The 14,306-nt window shown below is 44.1% G+C and overlaps 1 protein-coding gene across 2 annotated transcripts; it reads left to right on the top strand.

Annotated features, from left to right (window-relative positions):
* The first annotated feature begins 2,014 nt into the window (after positions 1-2,014).
* On the top strand, positions 2,015-6,201 carry LOC127667318 (cytochrome P450 2D9). 2 transcript variants are annotated; one of them, XM_052160313.1, is made up of 9 exons: positions 2,015-2,203; positions 3,075-3,246; positions 3,504-3,656; positions 3,736-3,896; positions 4,523-4,699; positions 4,889-5,030; positions 5,229-5,416; positions 5,771-5,912; positions 6,011-6,201. In XM_052160313.1, the coding sequence occupies exons 1-9, from the start codon at positions 2,015-2,017 to the stop codon at positions 6,199-6,201; spliced, it is 1,515 nt and encodes a 504-aa protein (XP_052016273.1). The 2 variants fall into 2 exon arrangements, with proteins under 2 accessions (XP_052016273.1, XP_052016274.1); XM_052160314.1 differs by lacking the exon at positions 3,504-3,656.
* The last annotated feature ends 8,105 nt before the right edge of the window (positions 6,202-14,306 follow it).

The raw sequence follows: 14,306 nt of genomic DNA, 5'->3' as shown, positions 1-14,306 counted from the left end.
TTAAAGGACAGTAATTTAGAGAACATATCCTTTGAAATTTGAATTACATTTGTATAAACAATTGTAAAAATTAAGAATTAGCAGTATTAAAAATAGAAGAATTTTAAGCAATTGTAAACCATGAGCTTTATATTTATTTACTATTATTAAAAGATTGATTAACATTTTAAAAATAGCTGCTATAGCACCCAAGTGCTGAAGCAGGGAAAACTTAAAGGACTAGACATTATATAAACTTTAGTCCCATAGTTGATGTGTAATTTATGGGATATACATATAGAAATATAAAGTAAATTGTAACAACTTATTTTTTGGATAACAATTATTAATTTTGCCTAAAAAGGCTTGCCATGTAATAGATCAACCATTAATAATAATTAATTTGATTGCTGCTTGAAGCAAGGACCAAATGTTTTATTAGGCTATTAAAATATTTCTTTAAAATATCTCTATAATATTTTAACAACACATCAATATCTTTATTGAAGGATGTAAAATAAAACCTTATTTCATGAGCAAAAAATGTGATTCTATATCAATGTTATTTTTGCCAAGGAATGGCAGTGAACACATCTTATAAACAGCTGATTATAGCAGCGTTATCTGCCTTGAAAACAGAGGTTTAAGTTCTCCTGTGGCAAGTTTAAAGAGATGTCTTAGCCAATTAACTTATTTTAATAACCTTTGAAAATTATTTATTTAAAAAATTTAAAAACCCATAAGCAAAGGCCTGTTTCTCTATAAACAAAACATTTTATAAACAAATATTTTTATAAAACAAAAGATATTTCCATAAATAAAATATATTTAAAAATGTAAGATCTCAGCTTTTTGTATTGAAGCAGAGACAAAACACTCCTTTTCACATAAGGCAAGGCTATATTTGAGCTTAATATATAAGCCTTGGGCTATATTCAAATATATAGAGTTGGGCACCACTCTGTTGGATTCCATAGCTGCCTGCAGCTATCATGAACTGGGTTGCTGGGACGGAAGCTGAGGGACAGATGAGAAAGGGGTGAAAAGAAAAAAGGCCAGGACAATATTTCACTGATCAAGGCGCAGAACTTTAATGTCATCAGACCTTTTAACAGTTTGGGCAAACACTTCCCCTCAGACTCAAGGAGATATCTGAGAAGTCATTGGCTCCTCTTCTCAGTGGGTCACCTGCTGGGATTAAAGGACTTCATGTCTTACAGGTCCCAGGATGTTTCCAGGTGAGACTGCCCTGAGGCAGCCTTGATTTCCAGGTGAAAGCAGCTATATGGTTCTCAGAAGAACAAAGGCCAGGGATAACACAAGCAGAAGGCTGGGGGTGGTGGCCAGGAATGTTGCAGACTGATCCAATGGGCTGAGAAGCCCAGCTCAATGCTGTGGGGGAAGGGACAGGTGACAACAGACCTGTCCTCAAAATGGCAATTTCTCCAGTTGCACTTACCCCACTGGCCCTCACTTCCCAACGGGACCTCTAGCTGTCTTCTCAGCACTGACACTCACTCCTCCACAGGGTTTCAGCTACCCTCCCCCACTGCCCTTCCCTCGCCCATAGAGACTCCAGTCCCATTCCCTAAACTGCAGGAGACAGCCTACCATTGCTCACATATCTAAAGAAGCCATTGACTGGATGCCAGTCACCCCTCACGTCCTGCCCACAAAGTGCTCCATGAAGGTCTAAGAGGTCTCCTTCCTCTCTGGGACAATGAACACAAGCACCTAAAGCTTTGCATGGGTTCCATACCAGATGATTTCCCTGAAGGCAATCATCAGATCATCCATCTTAAAGCAGGAGTCCACTGTGTATCTGCCCTCAGCATACTCAGTTCCTGGAAAGCACTGACTGACTCTGGCCCCTCTCAAACAAACAAAACACAGGACAAACAAAACCCAGGATTTGGCCTAGACACAGAGGACAAAGGGCAACCCTGGCACTTCTTTATAAGGTAGCAGGATCCTAGATGCTGTATTGAGTATTGGTCATTGACTTCTTGGAATCCTGGTCATCAGTGGGGCAGTCATGGAGCTGCTGACTGGGACTGGCCTGTGGCCTGTGGCCATATTCACAGTCATCTTCATATTACTGGTGGACCTGATGCACCGGCAAAAGTGTTGGACTTCCCGCTACCCACCGGGTCCTGTGCCATGGCCTGTGCTGGGTAACCTGCTGCAGGTGGACCTAGATAACCTGACATACAGCTTATACAAGGTGAGTGACTTTGTGGTTGATGGAACCTGATGCCATGATGTTCATAGTAGGGCTTGGGCCACAGGTCAGACAGGGATCTGAGCCCCAAAGAGAACACAGGCTTAAAAATGGTTTAGTGGCAGTTACTGGGAATTTCTAGGGCAAAAGTTTGGGGGGCCATAGTCCAGGAGGTAAAGCAGGATGTTACAACAGGGTTCAGGCTGGTGGGACAGAGCAGCAGCCATAGAGATCTGTCAAATTAGAGGTCTTGGCCCTCTAGGAGGTCTACCACCCATGTCAGTCAGGACACAAGTACAGAGAGGGGCTGTGGCTGCCTGAATCAATTGCTGCTGTGCTTTCTGGCCTCACTGCACATCTCAAGGAGCCAGAGTTTCTTCATATATGTTGACATGCTAAGGGACACCAGGAGAGTTTTCTTGCTCTGGCAAGGTCACCACTAGAGTGTTGCATATGCTATGATTCCTTTGCTGAATTGAAAACATAAGATGACACAAGGGGAGGCATCCTCAGGATGGGCATGGAGCTCAGTGAAGAGCATTTTGCCAGGATACATGAGGACCAAGGGTTAACAACAAGCAAGACACACACACAAATAAACATGGACACACACACACACTCAGACACACATAGACACACACACACACAGGGAGAGAGAATGAGAGGAAGAAATGGCCTCACACACACACACACACACACACACACACACACTGAAATATACAAACATGCTTGTGTAAACATACACAAATATGCACTTACACACACAGAGTAACAGCCTGTGCATGCTCACACTTTGAACATGCCTGTGCAGTGAGCATGGTTCTGTGATCTCTGGACACCTCCACTTTCTCAGTGCTCTGTCCCTCTACTTCAGCTTCAAAACCGCTATGGTGCCGTGTTCAGCCTGCAGATGGCCTGGAAGCCCATGGTTGTGATCAACGGGCTGAAGGCTGTGCAGGAAGTGCTGGTGACCTGTGGAGAGGACACTGCTGACCGCCCACCAGTGCCCATCTTTGAGTACCTGGGTGTGAAGCCCAGATCCCAAGGTAAAAGCTGTGTGGAGGATGCAGATGGCTTCTAAGATATGGCAATGAAGAGAGGAAGCACGGGGAATGAATGTGGGTGGGAATGTAGTCAAGCAATTCATGGAAAACTCACTGAAATCCAGGCTGCATGTGCTGGATTGGGGGAGCAAGGTTTTGGGAGGCTCAGAGGCAGGACAAAACCCAGAGGAAAAGAGAATTGATGACAGCAGGAGACACCATACCTGGGCATCGTTGGTTACACACAGATGTGTCTGCAGGTGTGGTCCTTGCATCTTACGGACCCGAGTGGCGAGAGCAGAAGAGATTCTCTGTGTCTACCTTGCGCAACTTTGGCCTGGGCAAGAAATCTCTGGAGCAGTGGGTGATCAAGGAGGCCGGTCATCTCTGTGATACCTTCACTGCCCAGGCTGGTGGGTGATGGGTGAGGGACGTGGTTGGGCACAGGGAGACATGGGCACTCCACTGATTTGCTTGCAACTCCACTCCCAGGAAAGGCCATCAACCCAAATACCATGTTGGACAAAGCTGTGTGCAATGTGATTGCATCTCTCATTTTTGCCCGTCGCTTTGAATATGAAGACCCTTACTTCATCAGGATGCTTAAATTACTGAAAGAAAGTTTGACAGAAGTCTCTGGCTTCATTCCTGAGGTAAGAGGTACAATGCTGCCCACAGAGCCACTTCTGTACTGTCCTTCTTCACTAGGATAGGCTATGTACAAAGCTGTAGCAGGAGCCTTATGGAGGTCAACTGCAGGAGGATATGCCTGTTGACAACACATAGATGGCAGGAGGGGAGAAGTGGACTGAGATCAGGATTTCCAGTAAGGAAGAGAACATGCCCACTATGTTTGCATGAAAGACACAATGCCTGTGGTAATTGTAGGGGTAGAATATTCCTCTGTTCATCTGGGGCTAAGAGAGCCTTTAGGTGGAAATTGCAAATTTGACAATTGAAGAAGAGGCAGGTGTCGGGTGTGGACAGACAGGCTCGGGGTCCATTGTGAAGGAGCCTGGTAACTGAGCTGCTCCAGGAGAACAGGAAGCAGCACTAGCACCGAGGGTCCAAACAGATGGTGAGGGGTAAGGAGCTGCCAAGCAAGCCTCCCGACCTGAGTTTGGTGCCGGGGACCCATGTAGGACAGACACAATGGACTCTACACATTGTCCTATGACATGCTCCCCCACACCGTGACATAGGAGACCATACAGATCAATATTCACTAATAATTAATTTTATGTAGAGGAAGCTCTGAGACTCGTTGTGTCTCTCACAGGTTCTTAATGCATTCCCAATACTCCTGCGCATCCCAGGGCTGGGTGACAAGGTCTTCCAAGGTCAGAAGTCCTTCATGGCCATACTGGATAACCTCTTGACTGAGAACAGGACGACATGGGACCCTGCCCAGCCACCCCGAAATTTGACTGATGCCTTCCTGGCAGAGATTGAGAAGGTGATTGGCGGCTCCCAAAACTGTATCCAGGGGCTGTGGGCTGAGGTCCATAAAACACACAAAGCTGTGAGTCCAGAAGGGTGGGGTCCTGTGTCTCACCAAGTAACTCAGAATGGGGCAGGTTGGGGAAAATGGGGGACGTATGGGACTTCATCTCCCTGCTGAGCCCATCCTTTCTGCCTGGCCCAGGCCAAGGGGAATCCTGAGAGCAGCTTCAATGATAAGAACCTGCCAAAGGTGGTGGGAGACCTGTTCTCTGCAGGGATGGTGACCACCTCAACCACACTGTCCTGGGCCCTGCTGCTCATGATCCTGCATCCGGATGTGCAGCGTGAGCCGGGCTGGGGCTGGGAGGGAAGTAGAGGCACACCCCCAGGTGATTGAGATGCTTGTGGCTCCCAGTGAGAACTCAAACCAGAATCCAGTGACAGTCACTGGTGTCTTTCTCACAGGGACTCAGTCCTTAACATGATTGTAAGACAGGAAAGTTCCATGTGACTCTTTCACTGAGAGGATATTGTCACTCCAGGCAGAGTCCAACAGGAAATCGATGAGGTCATAGGGCGGGTGCGGCATCCAGAGATGGCAGACCAGGCCCGCATGCCCTACACCAATGCTGTTATTCATGAGGTGCAGCGCTTTGGGGACATTGCTTCATTGAATTTGCCACGAATCACTAATCGTGACATTGAAGTTCAGAACTTCCTCATCCCCAAGGTAGGCCTGGGTCTGTCTCTAGTTCATCATGTTCACAATCAAACTAGAGCAGGAGAGGCCAGGTCAACCACATCCTATTCCTAATGTGCTCAGAAGAAGAGACCTCACGAGAGCAAAATGTCAAATGAAAATGTTCACAGGACACTTTTTGGAGCACTGCACACAGGGATGGATGCTGGGTTGGCCTCCCATGGGAGATCTTCACACAGCCCTCCAAGGAGCTGGGAGGCTCTGGGATTGAGGTTGAGCGAGGGAATCCAGTGTGTGCAGGGAAAAAGTTTTGCATGTTATCCTAGTGACCAGGGTCTAGGCAGCCCCACCCCACTCCACGTTCACACGATTGCCTCCTGCCAGGGGACGACCCTCATCGCCAACCTGTCCTCCGTGCTGAAGGATGAGACTGTCTGGGAGAAGCCCCTCCGCTTCCATCCTGAACACTTCCTGGATGCCCAGGGCCACTTTGTGAAGCCTGAGGCCTTCATGTCTTTCTCTGCAGGTGCCTGGGGAGGCCTGGCTGCCTGTCTGTCCCCAGGGTGCCTTGAAGGGTGGAGCCCCAATCAGGTCCCAGACTGACTGAACCCTCTCCACCCACAGGCCGCAGAGCATGCCTGGGGGAGCCCCTGGCCCGCATGGAACTCTTCCTCTTCTTCACCTGCCTCCTGCAGCGCTTTAGCTTCTCGGTGCCCGATGGACAGCCCAGGCCCAGCGACCATGGCATCTTTGGTACTCTAGTTGTCCCCTCCCCCTACCAGCTCTGTGCTGTGATTCGTGACCAAGGACACTAATTGCAGGCCTGCTCTGCAGGGCAGGCTGAGCCATGCAAAATAAACCAATCTTGTGGCTGCTGCTGCTGTTTTCTGCTTTGTCCCCAGCCCTCTCTTGCTGAGTCCTCGGTCAACAGTCTCCAAACAACATTCCCACCTGCCTCATCCCTCCACAACAGACAACTTGACTGCTGTGATTAAAGGGTGTGCCTGAGCCTGGGCCACTGACACAAGGCTTTAGGTTCAGCCCTTGGGAGCCCAAATCAGGAGAATCCTGTGTGTGCAGCTATCCTGGGATATACAGCAAGGCCTAGGTCAGCCTGGACTATACAACCAGGGCATTCTGCCTGGTAAATCTAAAGCAGAGCTACAAAGATGTGCGAAGAAGACAAGAAGGAGGGAGGAGGAAGGGAACACAAAGGTAGGCTGTGCTCAGCAGTGACTGCTGACCTTGTGTCACCCACTGAGACTCATCAGTGATGACCAGGTTGGTGACAGACTGCAAGCAGAGGTCTGTTCTCCTCGGGTTTCTGAGACAGGTATAGCAGGCTTCCATGAAAAGACAACCCTGTTCCTCTCTGGAGACATGACATGGGGGTCCCCAACACTCTGTGAAGCCATGAGTGACTGGGAAGGCTCCCAGGGACAGGAGCTGCTGTCCTCACAGTGGTGACCACAGAGAATGACAGAGAAGAAAAGAGCAGGCAATGTGACAGCAGAGCTCAGGGAGACTGGCACACTCCCAGCTGTCTGTCAGATGTGTCAGAGGGTGGGACTCCCAGTCACCAGGGTGACTCAGGCTGAGGACACTGCTCACAGGGAACCTCAGTGAGCCTCACTGACCAGGATCTTGGTTGGTTCCAGAAAGATGGAGCACCCACATGGCTGACCCGTTTCCATGCTCTCCAAGTCACACTCAGGTGACAAGAGACCACTTGCCTCAACCCTGTTGCAGGTGTAATGACCCTCATGGCCCTCATCCCCAGTCATGTAAAGATACTGCTGTCAGCATGTCCCAGGCTCTCAGGCAAGGTCTCCTCACCCTGACAGGACTCTAGCACTTCTCTTGGAATGTGCAGGACAGAACTCCTTAACCTGCGGTTGCTCTTCAGTCCTGCCCACACTCCTTGCAGTTCCAGGCATATTGGTGCATTTGTCTGAGCTCCTTTTCTGTTTTATTTTGGTCCGGCATCACTAATATCCACCAGGAGTACCTTGTATTTCTTGTGTTGTTGGGGATTGACCACCAGGCCTTATGTACTCAGCCAGACCATTCCAGTACACCATAACCAAGAATATATGCGTGTGTGTGCTCATGTGTTTCTTATGTAGAGACATACCTGTGGCATAGGTACATTTGTGTGTGGTCATGTTTATGGTGATTTGTGTGCATTAGCATGTGTATTTGTTATAAATTCATGTATGTGTATATATGTCTGTGTGTACAGAGATCAAATGTCACTCTCTGTGTCTGAGAGTGACTGTATGTGCATGTGTAATGTGTGTGTGTCTACATTTGGATGTGTTTCTGCATTTAAGTGTATGTGGGTATCTCTGTGATTCTGTGTATATGTAAGTACACAGGCTTACAGGCCCACAGGAGGAACAAACTCCAGCCAAAGACAACAATACCAACCAGCATGAGAGATAACCAGATGGTGAAAGGCAAGCACAAGAACCCTACCAACAGAAACCAAGGCCACATGGCAACATCAGAACCCAGTTCTCCCACCACAGTAAGTCCTGGATACCCCCAACACACTGATTTAAAATCACATCTCATAAAGCTGATAGAGGGCTTCAAGAGAGACATAAATAACTCCCTTAAAGAAATACAGGAGAACATTGGTCAACAAGTAAAAGCCCTTAAAGAGGAAACACAAAATCCCTTAAAGAGACACAGGAGATCATAGGTCAACAGGCAGAAGCCCTTAAAGAAGAAACACAAAATCCCTTAAAGGATTACAGGAACACACAAACAATCAAGTGAAGGGACTGAACAAAACCATCCAGGATCTAAAAGTTGAGGTAGAAACAATAAAGAAACCACAAAGTGAGACATCTCTGGAGATAGAAAACCTTGGAAAGAATTCAGAAGTCATAGATGCAAGCATCAACAACAGAACACAAGAGATAGAAGAAAGACCCTCAGGTGCTGAAGATACCATAGACAACATTGACTCAACAGCCAAAGAAAATGCAAAATGCATAAAGCTGGTAACCCAAAACATCCAGGAACTCCAGGACACAATGAGAAGACCAAACCTAAGGATTATAGGTATAAATGAGAGCGAGGATTTACATCTTAAAGGCCAAGTAAATATCTTCAACAAAATTGTAGAAGAAAACTTCCCTAACCTAGAGAAAGAGATGCCCATGAACATACAAAAAGCCTTCAGAACTACAAACAGACTGGACCAGAACAGAAAGTCCTCCGACACATAATAATAAAAACACCAAATTCACTAAACATAGAAAGAATATTAAAAGCAGTAAGGGAAAAGGGGCAAGAACTTCTAAAAGCAGACCTATCAGAATTATACCAGACTTCTCACCAGAGACGATGAAAGCTAGAAGATCCTGGGCAAACCTCATACAGACCCTAAGAGAACACAAATGCCAGCCTAGGCTATTATAACCAGCAAAACTCTCAATCATCATAGATGGAGAAACCAAGATATTCCATGATAAAACCAAATTTACACAATATCTGTTGACAAATCCAGCCCTACAAAGGATAATAAATGGAAAATGCCAACACAAGGAGGGGAAACTACACCCTAGAAAAAGCAAGAAAGTAATCTTCTTCCAACAAACCCAAAAGAAGATACTCACACAAACATAAAAATAACATCAAAAATAACAGGAAGCAACAATCACTATTCCTTAATATCTATTAACAACAAGGGACTCGACTCCCCAATAAAAAGACATATACTAACAAAATAGTTCTCATGCAAATCTTCAATTTAATCAGAAAATGTTTGTAATTTCCCTTTTAATTAATTTAGTAATATTTTATGCCTACCATTTTATCTACATTATTTTTCATGATAATCTTCATTTTTAATATGTCTTTCTATATATTTCCTCTATTTTATCAGAAATATTTTCAGTGTAAATCTTTGATTTTATCACAAATGTGTCTAATTCCACCTTCAATTAATTTAGAGTTTTTATAGCTACCATTTTATATGTAAAATTTTCCACGTAATAGTCAATTTTAACATGTTTGTCTATATATTTCTTGAATTCTACAAAAATATTTTCCATTTAAATCTTCAATTATGTCTGAAAATGTTTATAATTCCACCTTCAATCAACTTAGAATTATCTTTATACCTATCGTTTTATCTGTATAATTTCAATGAAAATCTATAATTTAACATGTTTTTATATATTTCTCCAATTTTATCAGAAACATTTTCCATGTAAATCTTCAAGTTTGTCAGAAAATGTTTATAATTCCACTTTCAATCAACTTAGGAACACTTTTATGCCTACCATTATTATATCTATATAAAATGTTCCATCATAATCTTCAATTCTAACATGGTTTTCTACATTTTTCTACAATTTTATCAGAAATATTTTCCATGTAAATCTTCACTTCTATCATAATATGTTTCTATCCCATATTTCAATTAAATTAGCAATGTTTCACATGTCTACCACTTCACTCTTTAATTTTTCATGAAAATTATAAATTTTAACGTGTTCATCTGAAATGTTTCCATGTAAAACTTTAATTTTATCACAAAGTGTTTTTACTTCCCTTTTCAATAAAAAAGAGAATAAAAAATTCTGTGTAAGACAAAAAATTAATTACCTATTCATTTTGTATATTAGGTGTGAGTACACTGTAGCTGTTTTCAGACACACCAGTAGAGGGCATTGGATCCTGTTGGGAGCCACATGTGGTTGCCAGGACTTGAACTCAGGACCTCTGGAAGAGCAGCCAGTGCTCTTGACTGCTGAGCCATCTATCCAGCTCCAATTTGCTTGTTCTTATGCATTGTAATATGCAAAAACCCAGATGAATTTGAGAATTGCTCTTTCTAGCTCTATGAAGAACTGGGTTGGGATTTTTATGGGAATAGCATTGAATCTGTAGATTGCCTTTGGCAAGATGGCCATTTTAACTATATTAATCCTGCCAATCCACGAGCATGGGAGGTTTTTCCATTTTCTGAGATCTTCGATTTCCTTCTTCAGAGATCTGAAGTTCTTGTCATATAGGTCTTTCACTTGTTTGGTTAGAGTCACGCCAAGATACTTTATGTTGTTTGTAGCTATTGTGAAGGGGGTCATTTCCCTAATTTCTTTCTCAGTCTGCTTATCCTTTGAATATATAAAGGTTACTGATTTGCTTGCATTGATTTTGTAGCCAGCAACTTTGCTGAAGTTGTTTATCAGCTGTAGGAGTTCTCTAGTAGAGTTTTTAGGGTCACTTAAGTATACGATCATATCATCTGCAAATAGTGATAATTTGACTTCTTCCTTTCCAATTTGTATCCCTTTGACTTCTTTCTGTTGTCTAATTGCTCTAGCTAGGACTTCAAGAACTATATTGAAAAGATATGGAGAGAGGGGGCAGCCTTGTCTAGTCCCTGATTTTAGTGGGATTGCTTCAAGTTTCTCTCCATTTAGTTTGATGTTGGCTACCGGTTTGCTGTATATTGCTTTTACTATGTTTAGATATGGGCCTTGAATTCCTGTCCTTTCCAAGACTTTTAGCATGAAAGGATGCTGAATTTTGTCAAATGCCTTTTCAGCATCTAATGAAATGATCATGTGTTTTTTTTTCTTTGAGTTTGTTTATGTAGTGGATAGCATTTATGGATTTCCGTATATTGAACCATCCCTGCATCCCTGGGATGAAGCCTACTTGATCGTGGTGGATGATCGTTTTGATGTGTTCTTGGATTCGGTGGGCAAGAATTTTATTTAGTATTTTTGCATCGATATCCATAAGGGAAATTGGCCTGAAATTCTCTTTCTTAGTTGGGTCTTTGTGTGGTTTTGGTATCAGCGTAATAGTGGCTTCGAAGAAGGAGTTGGGTAGTATTCCTTCTGTTTCTATTTGGTGGAAGAGTTTGAAGAGTATTGGTGTTAAGTCTTCTTTGAAGGTCTGATAGAATTCTGCACTGAAACCATCTGGTCCTGTGCTTTTTTTGGTTGGAAGCCTATCTATGACCCCTACTATTTCCTTAGGGGTTATGGGTCTGTTTAGATGGTCTATTTGATCCTGGTTTAATTTTGGTAATTGGTATCTGTCTAAGAAATGTCCATTTCCTCCAGATTCTCCAGTTGTGTTGAGTACAGGTTTTTGTAGTAGGATCTGATGATTTTTTGAATTTCCTCGGTTTCTGTTGTGATATCTCCGTTTTCATTTCTATTTTTCTACAGTTTTATCAGAAATATTTTCCATGTAAATCTTCACTTCTATCATAATATGTTTCTATCCCACATTTCAATTAAATTAGCAATGTTTCACATGTCTACCACTTTACTCTTTAATTTTTCATGAAAATTATAAATTTTAACATGTTCATCTGAAATGTTTTCTTGTAAAACTTTAATTTTATCACAAAGTGTTTTTTACTTCCCTTTTCAATAAAAAAGAGAATAAAAAATTGTGTAAGACAAAAAAATAATTACCTATTCATTTTGTATATTAGGTGTGAGTACACTGTAGCTGTTTTCAGAAACATCAGTAGAAGACACTGGATCCTGTTACAGAGGGTTGGGAGCCACATGTGGTTGCCAGGAGTTGAACTCAGGACCTCTGGAAGAGCAGCCAGTGCTCTTGACTGCTGAGCCATCTCTCCAGATCCAATTTGCTTGTTCTTATCCACTGTAATATTCAAAAACCCTATGGTCTCCCCCACACAGATAGCTTTGCCAATGTTTCCTCCTTTATTTTTGCCATCACATCTTCCTCCACCTGCACTGCATGCAGCACCATGATTTCCATATCCTGGTGGCAGCCCCTCTACTGCCATAGCCAGGACATCACCACAGACTCATCTCCTGCTCTATACAGGACACCACCAAGGCCTCCTCTACCATCTAAGGTCCCAATAATAACTCATTCACCCAGAGAAGTTCCAGACATTCCCCCAGAGCTCATCAGATGTCCAGATCTCCCTGCTGACCTCTCTGGGTTTCCACAGCAGGTGTCTCTTGTCTACAAATGGCCTGTTCAACCACAGTTATGCCCTTTGACTGTGGTATTTCTCAACAATTTTTCCAAATGTAGCACCACCTTCACAAGTTAAAATAACAAATAACTCTCCTTGTCTGCTCAGTCTTCTCCACCATCTACTGTCTCAGTCTTGCCATCTCTACAATCCTAGCATCTCCTAAAACTCTATCCACAACCATTCATTTGCTTTACTCTCCAGTGAGTAGCAGGTTGTACAGATTCCTATTCAGGAGCAGCTTTTGATAGTTCTACTATGGATCATTCAGCCTTGTATAGTCTAACCCATATCCTGGCATCTACCTCAACACAACAGGAAGCCACAACACCAAACACTATGCATACCCTGTTGGGAAGGTCTCTCACTACCAAACCATGTATCAAACTGTTCCCTTCGACTAAGATGAGGAGCTTTAAATCTCTTTAAAAAAAAAAACAAACAAATGCAGAACTGCCTCAATTGTTGTGGATGGCTGTGATCGTGGCTCTCTGGTTGTAAAATGACACTTGTCTCTTCCTGGTAAGTCTCAGTCTGGGACCAGATGTTCAGATGCTGGACTTTCCATCCATTTCCTTTCCTTTCCTGTAACTGTTTTCTCATTCATTAATATGGAGATTAAGCCAAATATTTACAATTTCTGCATGTTTGCTACTTACTGAAAGTGCTACTCAATCATTGGTTCCATAGTTTGAGATTTCATAGGTACCATCCAATGGTAATGGATCACGGTCCTGCTGTAACCTCACACCATGTGGGTACAGTATCCATCGAGGGATGCACCAACCATAGCCAAGCTAAGCCAGCCTTTGCTCAAACTAAACTTGCCCAAGGCTACCTCAAGAGTCACAATCACCCAATGAGCCACAACCCATTTCCCAGGATGCTTAGGGAAAGAAGGAAGACCTAGCAATGGCTCTGAGAATCAATACAAGTCCTCATTTCAGCGATACAAGGCAGATCAAAGGCAGGAAAGGGAAATATAAAAGTTCCCAGGACAGAGTCCAGGAGAAATGTGCCGTAGATGCACCTGACCTCTTCCAGTGGAATCCAAAGGACAGCAATCAACTACCTGGAGACATGACTGCAGAAAACTGCAAACCTGGGAGCACCCCTGCCCCAGTGCAGCAATGCTTGATGGCCAGGGACTCAGTCCCAGCTTCCTGCTGTGGACATGGCACACCTGTGCTGCTGACATGAAGATCCAGACCCAGTCCTCCTAAAGTCACATGATTCTGACAGACCACAGTTGTTCATATGGCTGAGAGGGCATGGACAGAGGCTGAAGGGAAGTAAACTGTGCCAGCAGGCACATGAGTAGCAGAGCATCCTGGTCCCCTCACAAGAGCTGGATCCAGAGAGGAAACCTACTACAACCTAAAGCAAGTGACATCCCTCAGCTGCCTGTGCACTTACCTCACTAGGGCTCACTCACCTGATGCAGGGAAATTCAGCCTGAGTTGTCCCATCCCCTACTGGGGCCAGCACCCACTCAGCACTGCTGCTTCTCTTAGATAATGTCATGTATGACAGACAGGGAGAGATGAGAGGCCAAATGTGTTGTCCCAGCACTGACTCACAGGGTTAATCATCAGGCACCAGATGTTACCCTAGATGGGTCCTGGAGCAAAGCAGGAGGACCCCAGCAGCCTGAGTCTGTCAGTGACCTCAGCAAGTTTTCTCCCTGACGCCCTTTCTGACCATGATCCATGCTGGTGTCCTGACTCCCATGGCAGGTCTCCTTTTAAGCCAAATTATGGCTTGAGAAAGACAATTGTCTCTGCACCAAGCATTTTGACATTTTATGGAGCAGGGTTGGGCACTAGCAAGAAGCATGGACAGGAAGAGGAAGAACAGACTTAGAGGCTTCAGGCCAGCCGTAAGCATGGAGCCACACACAGGCTCAAGTGACACAGAAGCAGT

This window comes from Apodemus sylvaticus, chromosome 17, assembly GCF_947179515.1.
Source record: "Apodemus sylvaticus chromosome 17, mApoSyl1.1, whole genome shotgun sequence".
Taxonomy (NCBI): domain Eukaryota; kingdom Metazoa; phylum Chordata; class Mammalia; order Rodentia; family Muridae; genus Apodemus; species Apodemus sylvaticus.
The sequence above is the reverse complement of the archived record's forward strand: the minus strand, read 5'-3'. Positions and strand labels throughout refer to the sequence as shown.